At 42.6% G+C, this 25408-nt stretch overlaps 2 protein-coding genes across 51 annotated transcripts in view; both read left to right on the top strand.

The window, feature by feature from the left end:
- ank2b (ankyrin-2) overlaps positions 1-25263 on the top strand; it is a 252259-nt gene extending 226996 nt beyond the window's left edge. For 42 of the 50 annotated variants that reach the window (XM_090183989.1, XM_090184002.1, XM_090184004.1 and 39 more), the window contains 10 exons: positions 243-320; positions 472-603; positions 753-902; positions 1012-1246; positions 1500-1569; positions 17062-17145; positions 17389-17553; positions 19294-19482; positions 19738-19829; positions 21221-25263. In XM_090183989.1, coding sequence (XP_090040115.1) covers positions 243-320; positions 472-603; positions 753-902; positions 1012-1246; positions 1500-1569; positions 17062-17145; positions 17389-17553; positions 19294-19482; positions 19738-19829; positions 21221-21428 — 1403 coding nt within the window. In that variant the 3' untranslated portion in view covers positions 21429-25263. The remainder of the gene's footprint in view (positions 1-242; positions 321-471; positions 604-752; positions 903-1011; positions 1247-1499; positions 1570-17061; positions 17146-17388; positions 17554-19293; positions 19483-19737; positions 19830-21220) is intronic. The other 8 variants (XM_090184033.1, XM_090184034.1, XM_090184035.1 and 5 more) reach the window with 1 other exon arrangement.
- LOC149980879 (uncharacterized) lies at positions 1580-15926 on the top strand. Its single transcript, XM_090183985.1, has 2 exons — positions 1580-14286; positions 14797-15926. Exons 1-2 carry the CDS (start codon positions 1843-1845, stop codon positions 15835-15837), a joined length of 13485 nt encoding a protein of 4494 aa, XP_090040111.1. The 5' UTR covers positions 1580-1842; the 3' UTR covers positions 15838-15926.
- Positions 25264-25408: the final 145 nt, after the last annotated feature.

The raw sequence follows: 25408 nt of genomic DNA on the forward strand, positions 1-25408 counted from the left end.
ATAATTTATGATGGTATTGCTGCCCTATAAACCAACAGCATAATAAGCTATACACCAAATACAAGTCTGTTACAGTTACTGTTAATTATCGACACATACCTCCAAATAGCTAACATTATAGCACTACATGGAACAAGAAAGCCAGTGAAGAGTCTTTTTACTCATGTGCTCGGTTGAAGATAGCCTTTTCTTCCTCATGTGAATGTGACTTTGCCTGGCCATCCTTGTGGTGGCATTTACAGTAGATCCCCAGGATGAAGCCGAGAGAAAAGAGGAACGATTGGAAATAATAGCCGACCACCTGGGCTTCAGTTGGACGGGTGAGTGGAACCCCAGGCATGGTGGCTTTCTTAGAGTGTCAGAGACAATAAAGGCTGAAGATAATGTTGATTTAAACACTTTCCTGTGGTGAATAATGTTAACATCAACATTACGTAGTTGACAGTGAAAAGTGTCTGGTGGGTTTTCTAGAGCTGGCTCGAGAGCTGGAGTTCAGCGAGGAAAGGATCAATCTAATAAGGATTGAGAATCCGAACTCACTACAGGACCAAAGCCATGCCCTGCTGAAGCTCTGGACTGACAGGGATGGCAAACATGCTACAGGTATGCTGATATATCACTCCTTATTGTATTAGAATATTTCTTGACATTTAGACTATTCTGAGTATTTATTACTGATCATTTTCATATTTTCAGAATGGCTTATTTACTGTTATGATATTGTGTTATTCTGTTGTTATTTCTTTCCAAAGAAACTACATTGATCAAACGACTCACCAAGATCAACAGGATGGACATTGTTCACCTCATCGAAACCAAGATAATCAAGTCCACCCAGCAGGACACATCGTCCCACACCTATGCGGAGATTGAGAGGACCATTGCACTGGATCACAGTGAAGGTATAGTGTATTACCGAGCAAAATATAAATATCTTTATCAACCAAAATGTACTAGCTATGCCAAAGAGATCACAGGTTAATAACGGTGTCCATATCTATGCCTGTCCAGGTTTTTCTGCCCTCCATGAGGACATAGACAGTCCCCGGCCAGGCAGGCGTACAGGCGGCACCCCCAGTGGGCCAGGGTCCAGGCAGGGGCCCTTCATGGTGTCAGAGGAGGACCTCTCCTCCAGCATGTCATCACTGCACGAGACGTCAGGGCGGGTAGAGACAGACACATCAGTAACAGGCCTCCTGAGACACGCCCAGAAGGAGAAGCTACAGAAAGAGGGCGAAACGACACAGTAAGTCGTCCAGTCAGTGTAAGAGTGAAGTATTGAGTGAAAGAGAAATTGTTATGCTTAAAAAGGTCTTATGTTGTTTTCTGCTATATTCTGCTAATGTTGTATGGTTGTAGAAACAAACAGTTCAGTCAAATAATCTTGATATGCATTGTTAAAATCACTAGAAATAAACCGTTTTTAAGAATAACTGTATTTCATTTTTTGGGGAGACTTCACATGTTATTAGATGTTTGACTTATTTTTTGTTCCTCAGTTCTGTGGGCGGTACATCACAGAGTGGATCAGACAAGGCTGAGTCACTACACATGGGCACTTTTAAACAAGTAAGTCCCTTCTTCACCTTGTACCGCACCTCCCCCTACCAGCTCACCTCTCACGTCCTAGATCCTGCCTACAACGGGCCCACCCCTCCCTCTTCATCGTCTCTATCTGTCAAGCATAAAGAGAAGGGGGCACAGCGGGGTGCAGAGTGTGGCGAGGGGTCACTCCAGCCCCCCCAGGCTGAAAGTGACAACAAATGGTTGTTGTCGCCAACGAGTCACCAAGAGTCACGCACTAAAAGTAGTAAGCGTGTCTGTGAGAGCCGTCCGTTGTCCATGACCGACTTTGGGGACAGTCTGACTGAATGTGACCAGGCCGAGCCAGACTTCAGTGAGCTGTCTGTGGAGCTACAGCAAACCTCAGAGTACTACACCTACCTCTCCACCTCCTCCGTCACTAGGACTTCTCAGACAACTGAACTGGTTTCTGAGAAGATCAGTATTACAGCCGAGCCTATGAATTTACCACTTCCTCAGTCTACTCAGCTTCCTCAGGCTTCTGAGGTGGTACGCCCCAAAGAGACATCTGAGATTTTCTCAGAGGATCATATTGACGAGGTGTCGCACCGACTTTACGAAGTCCTGTTTGGATATGTAGAGAAATCAACTAGTGAAGAATCCAAGAAAACACCAATGGAATTGGATGAGGTACCCGGAACTTACAGAGCCAGCCGGGTTTATGAGGCCGATTCACCTACCTCCATGCCTTTGATTGATGTAAACCAGGCTACTCTTGACCAGGAAGCTATCTCCACTGGGCTTTACCTCAGACCTGTAGATTTCAGTCCCGTGACCTCAGAGTCTATCACCTTTGGGGTGAGTAAGGAATCACAGACAATAGCTCAGACATCATCAGACGTGTCAAGAACCACTCTGATTCCGGAGTCGGTCACAGTAGAATCCATTGTCAGCACTGCATTTATCCAGATATCACATGACTCAACTGCTGAGACCCGAGCAGAGGTGTCAGCTCTTCCAGTGTCTGGGTTAGACATGTCTTTGGCTCCAGAATCTCTACGTTCCGAAACCGAAAAAAGGTCTTTATCTCCTGACTCAGCATCTAAGTATGCTACTAAAATTGTAGTTTCAATGCATGACCAATCATCTTCACCAGAGTCAGTGACATCAGAGGATAGGTCTGGGTCCAAATCACCTGACTCACATATACCCGAGTATCGCCCATCAACACCTGATTCATCCATACTGTTGACTGAGAGTAGAGCCTCATCTCCCGAGTCACTGTCATCCGATACTGAACTAAGTCTTCTCTTGCCTGACTCGCCCATACCTCAGTTCAGACCCCTGTCTCCTCTACCACCCCCTGAGGTTGAATGGGAAACTGCAGAAATACCATCTTATGCCCCAGGACAAATGTTCTTAAGTGCCCCTGGAGCTGCAAGTAGTCTACTAGCACCAGGGCTAGCAGAAGCAGAGGACAGGCCATTGACACCTATGGTTCCTAACAGGGGAGAGTTTTCCCGAGCAATATCCCCGGGCAGTGAGTATTTAGAGAGGAGGGCATTATCACCAGACTCATCCCAGTCAATAGTATCAGATACAGAAGAAAGACCCCTGTCAGCTGAGTCTTTATCAGACTATAGACCCATGTCAGCTACATCACTGATGTTACTGAATGATATCAAAGCATCATCACCTGTATCTACAGGATCAGTAGATGAACACAGATCTCTGTCTCCAGATTCACCAATTACACAATTTTGGCAATCAGAACCCATTTCTTTAGTGAAGTTTTGTAGATCATCATCACCTGAATCTATATTTTCAGATATAGATTATGAAACCGCACCATTACTTTCATTACTTTATAAGGATAGACCTTCATCACCTGAATCAATAGCATCAATAGATGAGTATAGAGCGCTATCACCTGACTCACCGACACCTCAGTTTTGGCACATATTACCAGACTCTATTGTTGATTATAGATCTTCTTCACCTGAATCAGTATCATCAGAAACTAAATGTGTTCCAATGTCTCTGGAGTCTATAGGTACAGAGCATAGACCAGATTCACCTGAAGCTTTAGATTTTGAAAAGGAGATAACTGATTCAGCATTGACTCAATCGAAATCACTATGTGTGTCACCAATAACTGTAACTGAATCAGGTATAAACGTTCCTGAAAGTCCACCAATATTAACCGAGTCCGCAACTGCACCATTATTTGAATTTAGTCAACCTGAACCTCAGAAAGGACTATCAGAACCTGACGTAGCTCAACCTTCATCTGTGTCACCAAGAACAGTATCTGCATCAGGTATACATTTCCCTCCATCAGCAATACTAGAGCCAGAGTACAGACTTGTGTATGATGCAGAGCTTTGGAAGCTTATCTCTCAAATAAATGACCAACAGTATGTAGGAGAAACCTACTGCAGTAAAACAGGTGTGTTTGAGTATGCTGGACAGAGAAAAGAAGAGACATCCGAACCTGAAAAAAACCCGTTATCAATAGATTCTCCGGTAGAGGAGTCGGACTTTAAGCCCGAGTCATTATCAGAGTATAGATCCATGTCATCTTCATCACTGATGTTGTTGAAGGATATTAAAACAACGTCCCCTGAATCAACAGGAACAATGGATGAACATAGATCATTGTCACCAGATTTCCCTGTCCCCAAATATTCCCCATTGTTCCGTGAAGCTGTTCCGTTTCGTCATAGATCATCATCACCTGAATCGTTACCAGATGATGAGGTTTCTAAGATATTTGATTCAATATCTGTGACTATTGAAGATAGACCCGTATCACCTGAGTCAGCTGGATCAGTCAGTGAGCGTAGCTCATGTTCAAAAGACCAAGACGTCGTAACTGAATCAGGTGTCCTTGAAAGTCCACCAATAATATTCAACTCCACAGCCCAATTATTTCCCGAATTGAGTAAACCTGAAACTCAGAAAGGACTATCAGTACCTGGTTTTGCCCAAACTCCAAAAGAACCATCTGTGTCACCAAGAATGGTATCTGATGAAGGTATACATGATCCTCCATCAGTAATACGAGTGCCAGCTTACAAACTTAAGTACGATGCAGAGCTTTGGAAGCTGGTCTCTCCAATACATGATCCCCAGTATGTCGGGGAAACCCCTAAAACAGGTATGTTTGAGTATGCCGAGGGTATCGTAGAGTACGTGCAGACGTCAGAACGAGAAAGTCCAACTTCATCAACTGAGGTTACCGAGGACAGACCCCTGTCATCTGATTCCGAGTCTGAACATAAGGCTCTCCCACCTGAGTCAGTTAAGATAATGGCTGTTTTGAGATCAGATAAGGCAGAATCAGTGAAGTCATTGAAAGTATGTAAATCTTTATCCCCGGATTCCCCCATACCCCAATATTCACTATTCTTTCTCGAAACTGCTCAATCATATCATAGATCATTGTCACCCGAATCAGTATCGGATGCTGAAGTTGAAGTAGTCGACTCAAAATATTCAATAGTTCTGGGTATTGACGCTAGAACTTCCTCTCCAGAATCTATAGGATCAGTCAATGAGCATAGACCACTATCCCCTGACTCTCCCATACCTGAGTTTAGACAGGAATTACCTGAATCTGCATTCTCATCCACAAGGTCTAGGTCATCATCACCTGAATCAGTGACTTCAGGGAATTCAGAAATGGAATATATACTATCTGAGGCATTTGACTTTTGTCAGAGACCAGACTCACCTGAGTCAATAGTATCAGACACAGAGGAAAGACCCCTATCACCTGAGTCTTTATCAGAGTATTACCCCATGTCACCTGAATCAGTCATGCTACTGACAAATATCAGATCATCTTCTGTATATGGATATAGATCATCATCACCTGAATCAGTGATATCAGGGACTCCGGAAGTTGACGACATAACTTCTGAGGCTTTTGCATTTTGGCAGAGACCAGACTCACCGGAATCTACAGCATCAGTGGATGAGTATAGGTGTCTGTCTCCAGACTCTCCTCTACCACAATACTTTGATTATTTCCCAGAACCAACTCTGTTTATGTCAGGATACAGGTCAGTGTCACCTGAATCAATATGCTCAAATATGGAATATGAAACGGAGTTATTTTTATTTGCCTCATTGCTTTTTGAGGACAGACCCTCATCACCTGATTCAATACCATCTATAGATGAATACAGGGCACTGTCACCTGACTCACCCATACCTGAGTTCAGACATGCAATACCTGAATGTGTTACATCTTCTGTATATGGATATAGATCATCATCACCTGAATCAGTGATTTCAGGGACTTCGGAAGTTGACGACATAACTTCTGAGGCTTTTGCGTTTTGGCAGAGACCAGACTCACCTGAATCTACAGTATCAGTGGATGAGTATAGGTGTCTGTCTCCAGACTCTCCTCTACCACAATACTTTGATTATTTCCCAGAACAAGTTCTCTTTATGGCAGGAAGCAGATCATCGTCACCTGCATCAGTATTGTCAGATGATAATTGTGATCTTTCTGACATCTTCTTGACACTCTTTTCAGAGAGAGGTAGACCCTCATCACCTGAATCAGTAGCATCAGTTGATGAATACATGGCACTTTCACCAGACTCACCCATACCTGATTTTTGGCCGTCATTACCTGAATCTATTCCACATTTTATTGGATACAGATCAACTTCACCTGAATCAGATATGGAATGTGGGACTCTGCCCTTAATGTCGTTATTCTATGAAGATAAACCCCGATCACTAACATCAGTATGGTCAGATAACGAATGTGAGCTTTCTGATATTTTTTCAACAATCTTCTCAGATAAAGATAGGCCTTCATCTGAGGCTTTTGCCTTTTGGCAGAGACCAGACTCACCGGAGTCAATCGTGTCAGATACAGAGGAAAGACCCCTATCACCTGAGTCTTTATCAGACTATTGCCCCATGTCACCTGAATCAGCCATGCTACTGACAAACATCAGATCATCTTCTCCTGAATCTACAGCATCAGTGGATGAGTTCAGGTGTCTGTCTCCAGACTCTCCTCTACCACAATACCTACAATATTTCCCAGAACCAACCATATTTATGACAGGAAGCAGATCATCATCACCTGCATCAGTATTGTCAGATGAAGAATTTGAAAATGAGTTTTTCTTGTATGCCTCAATGCTTTTCGAAGACAGACCCTCATCACCTGATTCAATATTATCTATAGATGAATACAGGACACTGTCACCTGATTCACCCATACCTGAGTTTAGACAGGCGTTACGAGAGTCTATCGTTTCAATGATTGGATATAGGTCCTCATCCCCTGAATCATTGTCAGAATATGAAACAGAGTCTGAAACAGAATTTGCTCCTCTGATTTCTGAGATTGAAGAAAGACAAGACACTCCTGATTCAACAACATCAGTAGATGAGTTCAGAGCTCTGTCACCAGACTCCCCAGTACCCCAGTACACACAGCACGAAACTACTACACTAGTGACAGGGAATAGATCAGCATCGCCTGAATCAATATGCTCAGATATGGAATCTGAAACTGACTTATTCTTACATACCTCAATGCTTTTTGAGATTAGACCCTCATCACCTGATTCAATAGCATCTATAGATGAATACAGGGCACTGTCACCTGACTCACCCATACCTGAGTTCAGACATGCAATACCTGAATGTGTTACATCTTCCGTATATGGATATAGATCATCATCACCTGAATCAGTGATTTCAGGGACTTCGGAAGTTGACGACATAACATCTGAGGGTTTTGCATTTTGGCAGAGACCAGACTCACCTGAATCTACAGCATCAGTGGATGAGTACAGGTGTCTGTCTCCAGACTCTCCTCTACCACAATACTTTGATTATTTCCCAGAACCAGTTCTCTTTATGGCAGGAAGCAGATCATCGTCACCTGCATCAGTATTGTCAGATGATGATTGTGATCTTTCTGACATCTTCTTGACACTCTTTTCAGAGAGAGGTAGACCCTCATCACCTGAATCATTAGCATCAGTTGATGAGTACATGGCGCTTTCACCAGACTCACCCATACCTGATTTTTGGCCGTCATTACCTGAATCTATTCCACATTTTATTGGATACAGATCAACTTCACCTGAATCAGATATGGAATGTGGGACTCTGCCCTTAATGTCGTTAATCTATGAAGATAAACCCCGATCACTAACATCAGTATGGTCAGACAATGAATGTGAGCTTTCTGATATTTTTTCAACAATCTTCTCAGATAAAGATAGGCTTTCATCTGAGGCTTTTGCCTTTTGGCAGAGACCAGACTCACCGGAGTCAATCGTGTCAGATACAGAGGAAAGACCCCTATCACCTGAGTCTTTATCAGAGTATTGCCCCATGTCACCTGAATCAGTCATGCTACTGACAAACATCAGATCATCTTCTCCTGAATCTACAGCATCAGTGGATGAGTTCAGGTGTCTGTCTCCAGACTCTCCTCTACCACAATACCTACAACATTACCCAGAGCCAACTCTGTTTATGGCAAGAAGCAGATCATCGTCACCTGTATCAGTATTGTCAGATTTGGAATATGAAACTGAGTTATTCTTGTATGCCTCAATGCTTTTCGATGACAGACCCTCATCACCTGATTCAATAGTATCTATAGATGAATACAGGACACTGTCACCTGATTCACCCATACCTGAGTTTAGACAGGCGTTACGAGAGTCTATCGTTTCAATAATTGGATATAGGTCCTCATCCCCTGAATCATTGTCAGAATATGAAACAGAGTCTGAAACAGAATTCGCTCCTCTGATTTCTGAGATTGAAGAAAGACAAGACACTCCTGATTCAACAACATCAGTAGATGAGTTCAGAGCTCTGTCACCAGACTCCCCAGTACCCCAGTACACACAGCACGAAACTACTACACTAGTGACAGGGAATAGATCAGCATCGCCTGAATCAATATGCTCAGATATGGAATCTGAAACTGACTTATTCTTACATACCTCAATGCTTTTTGAGAATAGACCCTCATCACCTGATTCAATAGCATCTATAGATGAATACAGGGTGTTGTCACCTGACTCACCCATACCTGAGTTCAGACATGCAATACCTGAATGTGTTACATCTTCTGTATATGGATATAGATCATCATCACCTGAATCAGTGATTTCAGGGACTTTGGAAGTTGACGACACAGCATCTGAGGCTTTTGCGTTTTGGCAGAGACCAGACTCGCCTGAATCTACAGCATCAGTGGATGAGTATAGGTGTCTGTCTCCAGACTCTCCTCTACCACAATACTTTGATTATTTCCCAGAACCAGTTCTGTTTATGGCAGGAAGCAGATCATCGTCACCTGCATCAGTATTGTCAGATGATGATTGTGATCTTTCTGACATCTTCTTGACACTCTTTTCAGAGAGAGGTAGACCCTCATCACCTGAATCATTAGCATCAGTTGATGAGTACATGGCGCTTTCACCAGACTCACCCATACCTGATTTTTGGCCGTCATTACCTGAATCTATTCCACATTTTATTGGATACAGATCAACTTCACCTGAATCAGATATGGAATGTGGGACTCTGCCCTTAATGTCGTTAATCTATGAAGATAAACCCCAATCACTAACATCAGTATGGTCAGACAATGAATGTGAGCTTTCTGATATTTTTTCAACAATCTTCTCAGATAAAGATAGGCTTTCATCTGAGGCTTTTGCCTTTTGGCAGAGACCAGACTCACCGGAGTCAATCGTGTCAGATACAGAGGAAAGACCCCTATCACCTGAGTCTTTATCAGAGTATTGCCCCATGTCACCTGAATCAGTCATGCTACTGACAAACATCAGATCATCTTCTCCTGAATCTACAGCATCAGTGGATGAGTTCAGGTGTCTGTCTCCAGACTCTCCTCTACCACAATACCTACAACATTACCCAGAGCCAACTCTGTTTATGGCAAGAAGCAGATCATCGTCACCTGTATCAGTATTGTCAGATTTGGAATATGAAACTGAGTTATTCTCATTTACCTCAATGCTTTTTGAGGACAGACCTGATTCAGTAGCATCTGTAGATGACTACAGGGCACTGTCACCTGACTCACCCATACCGGAGTTTAGACAGAATTTACTTGAATATTTTGTTGAATGTAGATCATCGTCACCTGAGTCCGTGACTTCAGATATTGAATATGCAAATTCACCATCAGAATCAGTCATGCGAGTGCCAATTTACAAATTTGTGTATGATGCAGATCGTTGGAAGCTGATCTCTCCAATACATGACCCCCAATATGTAGGAGAAACCTTTGCTAGTAAAACAGGTATGTTTGAGTATTGTGGGAGTACAATAGAGTATGTACAGAAATCAGAACTTCTAAGTCAAACGTTATCAAACGAGAGTGGGTTAAGGTCAGATTCTCCTGAGTCAGTGAAGTCAATGGATGAGCATAGATCTTTATCTCCAGACTCACCAATTCCACAATATTTACAATATTTCCCAGAACCAGTAATGTTTATGGCCGGAAGCAGACCATCGTCACCAGATTCAGTGAGTTCAGAAGAAATTGGACATATGCTATCTGAAGCTTTTTCCTTTTGGCAGAGACCAGGCTCACCAGATTCAATAGCATCTGTAGATGAATACAGGGCGCTGTCACCTGATTCACCCATCCCTGAGTTTAGACAAGACTTACCTGAAACTGTTAGATATTCAATTGGATATAGATCTTCATCACCTGATTCCGTGACTTCAGATATTGAATATGAACCTTTCATTTCTGAGGTATTCTTTATTGAATCAAGACCAGACTCACCGGAGTCAATCGTGTCAGATACAGAGGAAAGACCCCTATCACCTGAGTCTTTATCAGAGTATTGCCCCATGTCACCTGAATCAGTCATGCTACTGACAAACGTCAGATCATCTTCTCCTGAATCTACAGCATCAGTGGATGAGTACAGGTGTCTGTCTCCAGACTCTCCTCTACCACAATACCTACAATATTTCCCAGAACCAACCATATTTATGACAGGAAGCAGATCATCATCACCTGCATCAGTATTGTCAGATGAAGAATTTGAAAATGAGTTTTTCTTGTATGCCTCAATGCTTTTCGAAGACAGACCCTCATCACCTGATTCAATAGTATCTATAGATGAATACAGGACACTGTCACCTGATTCACCCATACCTGAGTTTAGACAGGCGTTACGAGAGTCTATCGTTTCAATGATTGGATATAGGTCCTCATCCCCTGAATCATTGTCAGAATATGAAACAGAGTCTGAAACAGAATTTGCTCCTCTGATTTCTGAGATTGAAGAAAGACGAGACACTCCTGAATCAACAACATCAGTAGATGAGTTCAGAGCTCTGTCACCAGACTCCCCAGTACCCCAGTACACACAGCACGAAACTACTACACTAGTGGCAGGGAATAGATCAGCATCGCCTGAATCAATATGCTCAGATATGGAATCTGAAACTGACTTATTCTTACATACCTCAATGCTTTTTGAGAATAGACCCTCATCACCTGATTCAATAGCATCTATAGATGAATACAGGGCACTGTCACCTGATTCACCCATACCTGAGTTCAGACATGCAATACCTGAATGTGTTACATCTTCTGTATATGGATATAGATCATCATCACCTGAATCAGGGATTTCAGGGACTTCAGAAGTTTACGACATAACTTCTGAGGCTTTTGCGTTTTGGCAGAGACCAGACTCACCTGAATCTACAGCATCAGTGGATGAGTACAGGTGTCTGTCTCCAGACTCTCCTCTACCACAATACTTGGATTATTTCCCAGAACCAACTCTGTTTATAGCAGGAAGAAGATCATCGTCACCTGCATCAGTATTATCAGATGATGATTATGATCTTTCTGACATCTTCTTGACACTCTTTTCAGAGAGAGGTAGACCCTCATCACCTGAATCAGTAGCATCAGTTGATGAATACATGGCGCTTTCCCCAGACTCACCCATACCTGATTTTTGGCCGTCATTACCTGAATCTATTCCATATTTTATTGGATACAGATCAACTTCACCTGAATCAATGTGCTCAGATATGGAATGTGGGACTCTGCCCTTAATGTCTTCATTCCATGAAGATAGACCCCGATCACTATTATCAGTACTGTCAGACAACGAATGTGAGCTTTCTGATATTTTTTCAACAATCTTCTCAGATAAAGATAGGCCTTCATCTAAGGCTTTTGCCTTTTGGCAGAGACCAGACTCACCAGAGTCAATCGTGTCAGATACAGAGGAAAGACCCCTATCACCTGAGTCTTTATCAGAGTATTGCCCCATGTCACCTGAATCTGTCATGCTACTGACAAACGTCAGATCATCTTCTCCTGAATCTACAGCATCAGTGGATGAGTTCAGGTGTCTGTCTCCAGACTCTCCTCTGCCACAATACCTACAATATTTCCCAGAACCAACCATATTTATGACAGGAAGCAGATCATCATCACCTGCATCAGTATTGTCAGATTTGGAATATGAAACTGAGTTATTCTTGTATGCCTCAATGCTTTTCCACGACAGACCCTCATCACCTGATTCAATATTATCTATAGATGAATACAGGACACTGTCACCTGACTCACCCATACCTGAGTTTAGACAGGTACTACGAGAGTCCATGATTGGATATAGATCCTCATCCCCTGAATCAGTGGCTTCAGATGTAGAATATGCTCCACTCATTTCAGAGTCTTCCTCTGTTGAATTGAGACCAGACTCACCTGAATCAGTTGCATCAGTGAATGCTTTTTCACCTCAGTCACCAATTCCACCATTTACAGAGAGCGCACTTGGGTCTACCACAGTAGAAACAGGATATAGGTCTTCATCTCCATTATCAATAACATCAGACATGGAATTTGACTTGGTATTTTCTAACATTGAGGAAACAGTGTTGCCAACCAAAAGTCTCATTCCTGAGCATGTTTCCCCATCAGAAATATTGTCAATAGAAGCAACAGAACAGAAACCTAAGGCTGCTTCATCAGGTTCACCTGTACCTGGAACAGCCATGATGGTAGAAGAATACAATCGTATGTATGATACAGAGCTTTGCAAGCTTATCTCTCAAATTCACGACGCCCAATATGTAGGAGAAACCTTCTTGAGTAAAACAGGCTTCTTGGAGTATACTGGGAGTAGCGAAGCACATGTAGAGACTTCTCCTGGTGAGGAAGACGTTGCTCAAGGTAGCACAGACGTCAGTCCTGTACCTGGTCCACAAGTGGAACCAGCAGCTACCACTGAAACAGCCAAGATCGATCAGGATGTAGCTTTGACTGAGAGTATAGAGTGCATACAGACTTCTCCAGAGGAGAGAGAAGTTGCTCAAGGTAGCACTGAGATCAGCACAGAAGCTCTACCAGATTGGCAAGTGGAACCTTCAGAAACTACAACTGAGACAGTCAAGATTGATCAGGATGTAGCTCCTACTGAGAGTGTTCCAAGCGTATCTGATATAGTTTTACCTGAATCACTAGCAGCAGAAGTAGTATCGGAGTGTACATTTGAAACAGGTCACAGATCAGCTTCCCCTCACTCCAAATCAGACTCTGGAGATGAATGGGTCATAGTGTCTGTATCGGAGACTGAGGATAAGCGTCTATCACCCGAGTCATTACCTGACTGCCGACCCATATCACCTGCAACACTGGTGTTAAAGGCAGATGTTAGAACGTCATCACCTGAATCTCTATTATTCGAGAAACAAGTTGAGAAGGATAGACCGCTATCCACTGAGTCTGTTGAATACAGAACCATGTCTCTAGAATCAACAATGTCAATGGATAAGGTTAGATCATCTTCACCTGAATCAATGCATGAGATCAATGACAATAGATCGCTTTCTCCAGACTCACCAATCCCTCAGTATACAAGATCAGGTGTGTCAGGTATTGATTCATGTAATATGGAGTATGCCACCATAGAACACAGGTCATCATCACCTGAATCCATGACCTCTGGCTCTGAGTATGAGCTAATGGTCATATCATCATCAGCATTAGAGAGTCGGCCATCCTCACCTGATTCTCTAGAGTCAGTCGGCAGGAATAGACGGCTATCGCCTGACTCACCAGTGCCTGAGTTTATGAGGATATTATCTCAGTACTTCATGGAACCCCGGGCCCTTAGTGATAGAACGTCTTCGCCTGAGTCTGTGTCATCAGACACTGTATTTGTAGCTTTACCTGTAGATTCTTGGGCCGATGTCCACCGAAGGCAGTCGTCTCCTGAATCAGGTGCATCAGATGAAGAGTTGAGTTTAGTTATTACAGGCACAGAAACAATGACATTTAAAGCAGGTGCGTTGAGTCATGTGACATCTGTATTAACGTCTGAGCGTCTCCCAATGTCGCCAGAAGAAAACACAGTGGGTGTTACTCTGTTGTCAGTCCCAGCTACTAAATTTGAAAAAGAGCAGGGACAAATGAGCAGGACAGATCAAGGCTTACCAAGGGTCAGTGGGCTAGTAGCAGAAATGGTTATTACATCTACGGAACAGGCACGGACAAAGCATGGTTCAGAGCATGCTGAAACCATCCCAACTCCCCAAGCCACTATGGGTTTGGAAAATGTCAAAACGGTCCAGAAAGATGTCCAGGTTAAGCAACAACCAGTGAAGGTCAAGGACAGAAGTGAGGAAGAAGTAGAGGTCCTGCGCCTCAGTGCTGATACAATAAAGACCCAGGATGCCCCACCGAGGGTAAGAGAGAGAGCATGATAAAGCTGACTTTGCACGTGCTATGGATTAATGGAATAACTCCCAATTCTAATGGAGGATGACAATAACACTGTATGGTCGAAATGGATGTCTGGATTCACCAATGGGTTTGTGCAAAATGGAGTGTATCTAAGGAATGTGTGTACGATCACAATGCACTTAGATGGTGGGTGATGTAACTAACCGATTCTGACTCATTTGAGCTCTTAGTAACAGTTTGTGTGCAAGCATATTGCTATTACTGTGACATTTTTGGGCACTGTGATGTTGACCTTTATAATTGCTTGGTTTGCTCTCCAATGTTCTTGCAGTGATTTAAATGTGACATGGTGTTGTGGGAGAAAATTACTAACGAGACCTTAGTCAACCAAGTTCTCTCATGTTAGTGTGTTGCAGTTTATTGATGGGATGTTATTGGAGCATGCCAACTGACTTGCTGTAACAACACATTTGAAGAATACTTGTTCAAGTGATGTCAACATTTACTTCCAGGCTCCGTCTCAAACACCCAAGGAAATACAGTTGAAGACCAGTTATGGGAAAATGCAAAGCAAATTAGAGTCTACCTTGGTAACGGAAAGTACTTTACATGAGCAAAAGGCAGTATTAGACTTGAGTCAAGAAACAAGCATATCAGGTCTGGTATCACCTAAGCAGACAAAGACAGCCACAGGCTACAAACCTCTGATATCAACCCCATTGCAGATCAGTGAACAATACCCTTTCACTACCCATAGAGCAGTGACACCTAAACTAAAGTTACTTGACTCTGCCACTCAGGAATTCTCCGACTGGAGTGAATTTACACAAGAGGAATTCGAGGAGACTCATTCGGGTGAGTTATTTTCGCCGATGTCGAGCCAATTCCTGGTGCCACCAGATTACGAGGCCCTGTTTTCCGGACGCCACTCTCTGAGAGTCTCCGAGTGTAGCCAGTTGTCCCCCACTGATATGAGTCCAGTTTCTCCAGTCTTCAGCGACCCTCAGTCAGATAAGTGTCAGGTCACAACCACCACCCTGATGGGTCCTGAGTTCGCTTCCAAGTCTGCTACACCTGGATCTGCAGAAGCCTTTGAATTCTCGCCAGACTTTAAGCGAGTGATCGGCGAATTTGAGAAAACACTCTCTTCATTTGGGCCAGATGCCCAATCAGATCCCGCCCAAGAAAATTCAGACCTGGAGTTCTTTGACTGCAAAGATGATTTCTCAGACTTCTTAGAGGCAGAGGATCTGGAGCCAGAGGAACCTGAGGTCCTCTACCACATCGAGGAGCCTCCATCCCCAACCCCCTTCTGCAGCACTCTGGAAACGGGCTTCCTCAAAGGAAGCCCTGTATGCAGCGCACAGTTCCTACGGGTGGATGACCAAAATCGCTTCTCTTTGGGTAGTGAAAGTCTTAGGGACTATGGCATTTATGACGGACCAGAAAGTGAAAGTGAAACTGTACCCACGTGTGAGGAGCTACCCTCCAGGTCGCAGGCAGGGTACGATGATGATGAATACTCTCTGGAACGGGTAAGAGGTCAAGCATGACGACTGCACCCTGCCCTGGCTTGTGTCCCAGCTTCGCAGGCTGATTGCAGTGTTGCCACAGTCCAGAGAGGACATCAACTAACTCAAACACAGAGACTAATACAAGAAGCTTATGAGTGGTGTGTCTGCATGTGTGCATACTTACCAAACAAAACACACCAGGTCAAAACCACTTCAAAGTGGGGTTACTGACCAACACAATGGAATAATCATGTGACAAAAGCCTGATCGATAATGATAATACTTAATTATGAGAATGCTTTTTTGCTGTGTTTGCAAATTATTCTTATATTTTCAGCTAGGTTATCTGGTGCAATGAAGAGTACATACAAATATATTCTGTAACATTTTTGTGAAATAATTACCTTCACTGTCAGTACTTCATATTCCACATCAACATTCCATACAGACGTGCTTGTCTGCAGCTTTGACCACCATTTCTTTGGATTATCGTGGCCATATCTTGCATGGCTGGTTTTGTTGGAAATTGTTGTGCAACTGTGCCTTCTCTTCATCTTCCATCTCCACCATTTTATAGAACCTCTGTCATACTGTATATTTTTTTCTTTGAATTTCTATCAGGTCTACAATAGCCTACTTTTGAATGCCTTTTCGGCATCCCTATGAGAGCAAAGTAAAGAGCCAAGAAAGAGAAAAGAAGGAACACTTACTTGCCTGTTGTTCTGTGCCTGCAGTAACAGTGCCTGAAGGAACTAAACAAAATGTGTAACCATGTTATACTGATCTATGGTGGCCACAATGGCTGTGTGGTGTCTCTCAGGAGATAAATGAGGAGCTAGGGTTGCTGTCATCGGATAGCTCAGAGGAGGAGGTGTTGACCACCAGGGTGGTCCGACGCAGAGTTATCATCCAGGTATACGGCATTGAAGGAGCATGTGGGGAAGTGGGCCCTGCCCTAGTGTGGTGTGATGTGGGGTTGGGGTTAGATGGGAGTCGAGTTTTAGCTTGTGGGTAGTTTTGTTGCTGTGCTGCACTTCACCTCGAACTGTTGGGTCATTTTTCAAATTTGGATTTCTATTTCATTCTGCACCCTCATATGCCATATCGTTTTGTTGATTAAACCTTTATGGTCTTAGATAATGATTGAAAACGGTTTATTTCCTTTTTGAGTGGGTTTTACAATGTTTAAGCCGGTTATTCTGTGTACTTGCTGTGTATTTGTTCAGTGTCAGTTGTATGACTGTGTATCTCTTCTCTCTCTAGGCGGATGATCTGCCAGACATCCCTCCGCAAACAGTGACAGAGGAACAGTACATGGATGAGCATGGAAACCTGGTAGTCAAGAAGGTAAAGGGACATTTTGCATCTACATTCACTGTATAACAGACACTTAACTCTTGAACACACCCCGATTTACAGTAGATCTCAACTACATACTGTAACTACTATGGAGCCATGTTTGTCAATTGTAAAGTAATCCAGTCTCCTCAGGCAAATACTGTATGTGTGTTTTATATTACATGACCTAGTCATGCAGCTCAGTGCTCTACCAGTGGTAACTTTCCTCTCTTTCTGGTCTTTTTCCCCCAGATCACGCGGAAGGTGATCCGTAAGTACTTCTCTCCAGACGGCGTGGAGAGAGAGGAGGTGACGGTGGAGGGATCTCACCAGGAGATGGTCAGTGTGGAGGAAGGAGACGGCTTCTCCAAGGTAGTGAAGAGGACTGTGGTCCGGAGCGAGGGAGATCAGACCGAGGTCAGTCTGTCTGTATGTGTGTCAGCCTGCTGTCTTTGTGTCTATAGACTTTGTTTGGGGTCAATATTCCAGTATTTCTGGAAACTATTGTGTATTACAGGGTTTACGTACACTGTGGATATTATGATGTCACAGGGGTGTCTGGGCCTTAATGTGGAACTGACATCGTTTTAACTACTTTGTAGATATGGAGAAAAAAAAACAGAATCATAATATCAGTTTAACATATACAACTTCCAGTTCATGCTTCAAAACCAACTTCATAAGAGGTTTTTAAAATTCCATGACATAATTCACTGTTAGCAAAAAATAGATGGATTCCGTTCAATGCATGATTCATATAATTCACTAATAAATGTCTTGGTAGTCTTAAAAACTATTGCTATCAGGTTGTAAATCACAGCTGGCCTGGGACATTGTTTGCTGCCTTCATTCAGGATGCACTGTTTCAGTTTCAATGACTCAATATTTTGACCCCCCAAAAAACGGATGACTGTAGCTAAGGCTGGGAATGTCAATACAATCATACTAGCAAGGGCAATGATCACACGTCAGTCTTAATGTGGCTAATAGGCTTGCGCATGTGTCAAACACGGCTGAACAGGACACACAAGTGAGAAATAAGTGAGTCAGTAGTTGAGTCATCTACTTTATGAAATTACGGCCTGGTGCGCTCGCATCGGCGAATTCAACTTCAATTGCGCTGCTTTCATGTGTGCCCAGAGAGAAATGTGCAGACACATGCCACAGTCCTAGCTAGGCTACTAAAATGTTGCAGCCTGGCTTCGATTTTTAAAGCTTGACAATGAATAACCCAAAAACAAAAACGTGGAAGGAAACACCATGCAAAGGAGAAACATGTAGGCCTACGACAGCAACATGGCTGCCAGATAGAACACAACACCTCCCATAACCCCCTGTGGTAGGTCACTTGGCCAATTTAGCAGATGGGTGAATGCCATCCTATTCAGCTATTTCTGTATCTATGCTATTCTATCCTGCGTATCCGACAGATATACTCAAATATTCTATCAACACACTGTCCACAATGTCTACACACCCCATCACACACAAGCATATCGCTATATCCGCAATAAGATCTGCTATATATGTGTATACGACCAATAAAATGTGATTTGTTTTGGTTAAATTGGCAGCACCTGGGAAATACTGTACTGGGGATTTGCCATAAGGAGAGAAGCAACAAGCTCTCCAAAGCTCCATGGACATTAATGTTTGAATAAAGTACATTTGACTCATTTGGTGCTTAGAGTAAGTCTCATTGCTATGACAGAGCCTTTTGACTTCAATGTATTTTTAGATGTTTCCATTAAAAGCCTTATTGTACCTTTAACCTGCTTTCTGAGCCCTACACTTGGGTGCTATCTAGAACCTTTAAACATTATTTGGTTGTCCCCCATAGGAGAACCCTTTGAAGAACACTTTTGGGTTTCATGTAGAACCTTTGGTTTTACATGGAACACAAAAAGGTTCTACCTGGAACTAAGAAGGGTTTATACCTGGAACCAAGAAGGGTTCTTCTATGGGGACAGCTGATTTTCTTCTAAGAGTGTATGTGCTGAGATCCCTTGTCTATTCATTGTCCGTGTATAGTTCGGGCTACACCACACTATATAATGTGTCCATAATGACTGTATATCCTTACAGTGTGTACTGTATAATCAAGTTTTGTCATCTTCTGTATCAGTGACCTTTGAACCCTGTGTTTGACCTCTCCAGTTGACCTTCTTGGAGCCCTTGGCCCTGGGGGCCACCACGGCCTCGGACTTCGAGTCAGAGCAGGTGCAGGGCCGAAAGGTCAGCAAGGTGGTCAAGACGACGGTGGTGAGGGGCGAGAGGATGGAGAAGCAGACGGGTGACTCAACGCTGGCCGCAGACCTCCCCTCGGCCAAGGAGGACTTTGAGAAGGTCAGTCGTCAGGGAGGGAGAGTTGTGACTTTTCTACCTCAGTGGCTCGAGCAGAGCAGGTTGATATTAGCAATACTGTGCCTGGAATATAAAGCTGAATGCTTCTTGACTGTAACGTGTTCTTTAGGAGCATGTCTGTTTTTAATCTGTCTCGTTAAAAACATTATTGAGCGCCAGTTTGAAGATCAACCCTAGGACCAGAGACACTGGGTTTTGGTGTTTGAAATGTCCTTTTCCTTGTTCTGTCACTTCCAGGCGTTGAGTTATGCTGGAGGCTTTGGAAAAATCCAACTTCCTCATTTAGTAGAGAAAGAGGTTGTGAAGGACGACGGTTCTGTGGTCAAAAGGTTTGAGAACAGAATGGGAGTTCATTCATTGACACGTCCGTCTTTGTTTGGACATTCCTGTTGGTTTCCTGCGTGATTTATCTGAACGCATGGTGTGAATACAGCTGTGGTTGTGCTATATGACCAACACCTATGATTGTTGTTATGCCAAACAGGCCATGGCATTGGCTATACAGCATAAACATATCAGGAAGCAGGTTAGTGAATACCTCCCCTCTATATCTTAACCATAACTCTTAAACACACCGCAGATGCTTACATTTTGACATGGTGATTTGAAAGGTAAGTTATATGAATTGAGTTTTTTTACAACCAGATCTCTATTTTTTGATGTAAATGGCATGTTATAGGTGGGTCCAGACACTTATTGTGCGGTTTCATTTGTTTTTGTGAAATTTACCCAAACCAGGGATTAATTTCTTCATACTCGTTGTGCAGTACGGGGCTCCTCTGAAAAAGCATGAACAAATGCTCCTAAAAACACCAAAATGCTTTATCCGCAACGTTATATTCCATATTGTTTTGCGACTCGAGCGATACCTCTCTGTCCATTGTACAGTTAAACTGCCAAAACAAAGAAACTTGAGTAAAAACGAGGGATACAAAGTATATTGAAAGCAGGTGCTTCCACACAGGAAGTTCCAGACCCTTGTAGAATCTATGCCAAGGCACATTGAAGCTGTTCTGGCTCGTGGCGGTCCAACGCCCTATTAAGACACTTTATGTTGGTGTTTCCTTTATTTTGGCAGTTACCTCTAGCAGCAGGCTACACGGAGAAATGAACAGCTGGATAGGGGAAATAGCTTAAGTCGTACAAATATGAATATAATGTTGCGGATAAAGTTCATAATGACATAATTTCATGTGTACAACATGTAAAGACCTGCATCCCTAAATTGGGAGCGTTTTCGTTTCTAAAAGGACGTATTTGGGTGTTTTTGGAGAATTTGTTAATGTTTTTTCAGGGCCCCCGTACTGCACAACGAAGATGAGGAAATGAATCACTGGTCAGGGTAAGTTTCTCAAAAACAAGGAAAATCGCAAAAAACCTTCTATAACCTTCTATAATGTCTGGAACCTTCTATAACATGCCATTTCCATCAAACATTTAGATATGTTCGTAAAAAAAAGAAGCTAACTTCTCCTTTAATCATAGGGCCTTTAGTCATGGGGCTTGTGTGATGCGTTCAGATTACTCATGTGTTCCTGATGTTAGAGCGTGGTCTAACATGCATGATGTGTTTTAATTTGAAAAAATGACGGTCAACCTACAAACTGCAAGCCTGTCAATGAAGCGCTATCAAAACTTTGACAGGTTGTTTGAAAACAATTGCCTCACCAAGCCTAATAACCTCGAAACTCCCTCCCTCCCTCTCCCATTCCATCTCCAGAACCCAGATGCGTAAGTCTCGTACCCAGAAGAGGACTGTGGTGAAAGACGCCCAGGGTAAGCATGTGCTCCTGGAGCGGCTGGACGACACCCCAGAGACCCTGCAACCCGATGCCCTTCGGCAACACCTGCACCTGCTGCTCCAACGCTATTGTGCCAAGGAGGAGGAGGAAGGAGAGAAAGAGGAGGAGAAGAGAAAGAAGAAGTGATGGACTGATTTGATTTGCTGGCTGAGTTGTTCTTCTTCCCTTTTGGCCCTGCCCCCCCCCCATGCTACATAAGCCCCCTATCCACAAAAAGCCTATGAAGTCTTGTAAGCTCACCCCTGATCTTTACCTTCCACACAGACATCTCCCGCTAAAGACACTGGATTGCGTTTTTGTTTTTTTTGTTGTTTTTTTCCCTTTTGTGGCAAATAATGGAACACTTTTTATTTTTGTTATTTGTGCTTTCACTTGTTTTGGGGTCGTTTTCCTTTTGACTTTTCCTGTTTTATTTGCTCATTTTGTGACCAAAGATAGTATCCCCTTGCTCGTCGGGTTACTTAGAATATTATTTGGTCGTTATCCTTTTTTTGGGGGGGGGGGGTTCTTCTAGTTTTTGGCTGCTGTGGTACAATAAACGACTACGCAAACAAAATGCAACAAAAAGAAAACAAAAAGGGAAAAGGAATAAAGAGGGGGCACCTCTGACATTCGCCTCATGCACAGGCATCTTCCTGAAGGAACGATTGTAAACTCTTGTAAATAAAGGAGAAGAAACATGCTCGGACTGGGAGAAAACGAAACGAACAGCAATTCAAAAGCATTTATTACATTTCCCCCCCCCCCACGGTACATGCTGTACACGTAGGTGCACCAATCAAAATCGCTCTTCTGCTCTGAGGTGAAGGGTCATAACAAAGTTGATCCTTTTCGCCCCACTAGGAGTCACTTGTCACAAAGAGTTTTGGAAAGATACTGTAAAAATGGAGGAAATTCCATATTCTTTCATCAAGGACAAATACGTGATCTGAACCAACATTTTACTGAAGCAAATCACCCTCATATAACCCTGCACTACAGTTCTGTAGTGCTGCGCGATTAAACAAAATGTTGGTTATTTTTTGTTTTTTAAACAACTATTTGACTGTCGGTTCAATTATTTGAATTCCATTTAGTTTGGGTTTTGTCTGAGCTCAGTGTGCACATTGCGCTGTAATTTCTCTTGCAATGTATCAGATCATGCCTGAACTGTGCGATGTAGTAGGGAGTTGTAGTTTCCAACAGGCCAATGTTCTTTCTAGTTTAGCAACGAAAACGTGATAATTAACTACAATGACCATAATCCATTGCACGGCTACTTGCCCGTTCTTCCGCGATCAACGGGGGGATACACAGAGAGCAGTTTCTTCACAAGGTATCTCTACCTGAAAATACCTGATGTACGTGATTAATACAGTAGTTGGTATTCAGCAGTCATTAAAGTATGCCTTAATTACTTTGAAGAACTACTAAATTAGTGAGTTTGTCAGACAGAGAGAGAGAGAGATGATGACTTGGAATGAAATAATAAAGTCATCAAATGAAACAAATGTAATATACGCAACAAGTGAAATAGTTTATTAAAGCGGCAATCAGCAGCAGAAACAATTACAAAGTGTGTCCTCCCCAACCCTGTTTTGGTAATAAGCTGAGGGATGGGGCTGGAAAAATGTAACCTCTCTCAAATGCATAGATAGAATTATGGATTCAATAACTGACCATCCATGATAAACACGTTTTTTTCACCATGTTTTGAGGCTATATAGTGCTTGTTTAAATTTACATTGTTTACAAACATTGGAGTAAAACAAGCTTATATTTTGGGTTCTGATAAGGTACGACAGTTGAACTAAGCTCATGAGACATTTCTAAGTTATTATTCTTCAAGAATCATTGGGTACATATCAGTAATTTATAAGTCCAAAAATGATCGTAGAAACTGATGATTGCCCCTTTAAAAGTAAAGTAACCTGAGAAACTGATGGCTAATAAGTGATAAGCTGTAATGGGCAGTCACTACCGTCACGGGACATTTTTTAATGGTTTTATTCTGTGTTGTTGCAGCATTCAAACCACATAATGCATAGTGCATTTAATGTTTCAAAATGTAAATTGATAATCGAACCAAAACGACCTCAGAATGCAATAATCGCTCAGCACTACAGTTCTGTTTTACAAAGGTAGCTCAAGCTGGTTACGTGTGCGATGTGTCTGCTTTTTTTGACCGGTCCTTTGACCACACACTTTCAGCCCCCGCTCCCATGTACTGTCATTGTGCATCTTTTCCTTCACACTATATCTATCCCTCTCTGTTTCTGGCTTTCTGATGTGTTCCTTCTGAGCAGTGCATCAAGACTGCTGCCACCTCTGTGCGTGTGAACGCATGCGAGTGTGTGTTAGTCCATAGAATCCTCACTGACATTGCGACCGGCCATTTGTGATCCGGAATGTTCTCGTTTCTTGTCTTTCGTGTATGAGCACTTATCCAAAATGACTGCACCTATGGGTCAGAACACTAGGTACGTCCCCCCACCCCCCCCCCCCCCCAACAGCTTCAATCGTGTTTGACATCTCACCCCCTGTTCATTTTACCCCAGTGGTACATTACTCATATGAATGTCTACAGTAGCTTTGATTAAGCCTGTTAAGATTGTACAAGTGAGGATGGGGACAGAGAGAAACACCACAGAGACAGTGTGGTGTAGTTGTTTTGTTTTATTTGCTGTTGATTTCTTCTGTTGGTATCAAATGGTATCAAATAAATGGGGATAATCTCAAAAGATTGGCACATCTTGATTTTGACAGATTACTTTTGGTCTGATCTGTGATGGTACCGTGGAGATGGAATATTCTTTATGTAAAAAAAAAGAAAATTGGCTTTGTTTAATTTCGATCAGTAGATAAACCCAATAGATATGCTCTGAATATTGCTAGAGCCTTTTCAAATGCATTATTTCTCACTCAGTGGAGTTTTCCTTATTTAATCTTGTCTGAGGGCAGCTATGTGATTGGTTGGAAGGCCTGGGGGAAGAGCTTGTGACAGGCGAGCATCAAGTAAGAAAAGTTAGGGAGGTAAGTCGGCGGATGGATAGATGGACGGACGTTAAACGCGGGTTGCGACACTCAAGGTCCCTGGTTTGAATCCCCATGCCTTGTTTTCTAACCTTACATTTGAACGTTTCTAACCTTCATTTCGAAACTAACTTTCTTATTTTACTTTCTAATGTTAACCTCACATTTCTTGCCTGATAATGTATTTTGACTGGTGAGATTGAGGGTTGGTGTCTTGGCGGCAGAGGATGTAAAAGCCTAAACTTACTGCCCTCGGAAAAAGATCCACTGTAAAATACCCCCCCATGCAATATCAATATGAATTTGGCTCCCCACAGACTGATCAGTTTTCTGGATTTGTGTATTTTCATTTTGATTCAGACTTTGATTTCTATATTTATTTATTGACTTCCATCCGTGCTCTTCCTCTCCTCGACTTTGCGGAGCCGTGAGTGTTTTACGCGTGCGTTGGTGCGAGTGCGATTTGAAGATGCGAGTTGAGATGAAACAAGGGAATTGCAATTTCAACTCTTTGACCGATAAGTTGCCGATGTACACAAGGCTTCACTTAAATTCTGAAATGGTCTGGAAACCATGACTGAAACAAATACAGAACCGACATGGATGTACTGTAGTCCTGGGCTGGCTGAAATCATTGTTGGTGTCATTTGCAGTACGAACTATATCGATGTAACAATATTACGGTTCCTCACTTTGTCAATTTACTTTGTGTGAGAAAAAGTGAGAAATAAATTAAACAAAAGAAATCTGTCAAACGTACCTTTGATTCGATGAATCCGCATCTTGTTTCCATGGTGATACTATTATACATAAATATATAAATATATCTATGAGGGCATGTATTAGTTATGAAATGAATAAACAGGAAGAAAAAACAGAATTGCTAACATGGCATAGCAGCTACAGTCTGTACGTGGCAGAAAATAAAATTGTACATGTGTCAAATGTGTATGGAGTGGTTGTCATGCTTCCTAACCAAGCTACAAAGGGTTACCTTAGAGATTTAGAATTTAAATTTCGACATTTTACAGTGATTCATTTTGCCTTCAAAAATAGAGAGAACGCATCACAAACGATAAACAGGCATGGAAATA

The sequence above is a fragment of the Oncorhynchus mykiss genome, chromosome 9 (genome assembly GCF_057628025.1).
Source record: "Oncorhynchus mykiss isolate SJ-2025 chromosome 9, ASM5762802v1, whole genome shotgun sequence".
Lineage (NCBI taxonomy): Eukaryota > Metazoa > Chordata > Actinopteri > Salmoniformes > Salmonidae > Oncorhynchus > Oncorhynchus mykiss.

Excerpts from the sequence above, each read along its gene's own strand:
- LOC149980879 (XM_090183985.1), top strand. The coding sequence starts at position 1,843 with ATGACCGACTTTGGGGACAGTCTGACTGAATGTGACCAGGCCGAGCCA. Across the intron at positions 14,287-14,796 it reads CCCAGGATGCCCCACCGAGG|GCTCCGTCTCAAACACCCAA; the intron begins GTAAGAGAGAGA and ends ATTTACTTCCAG.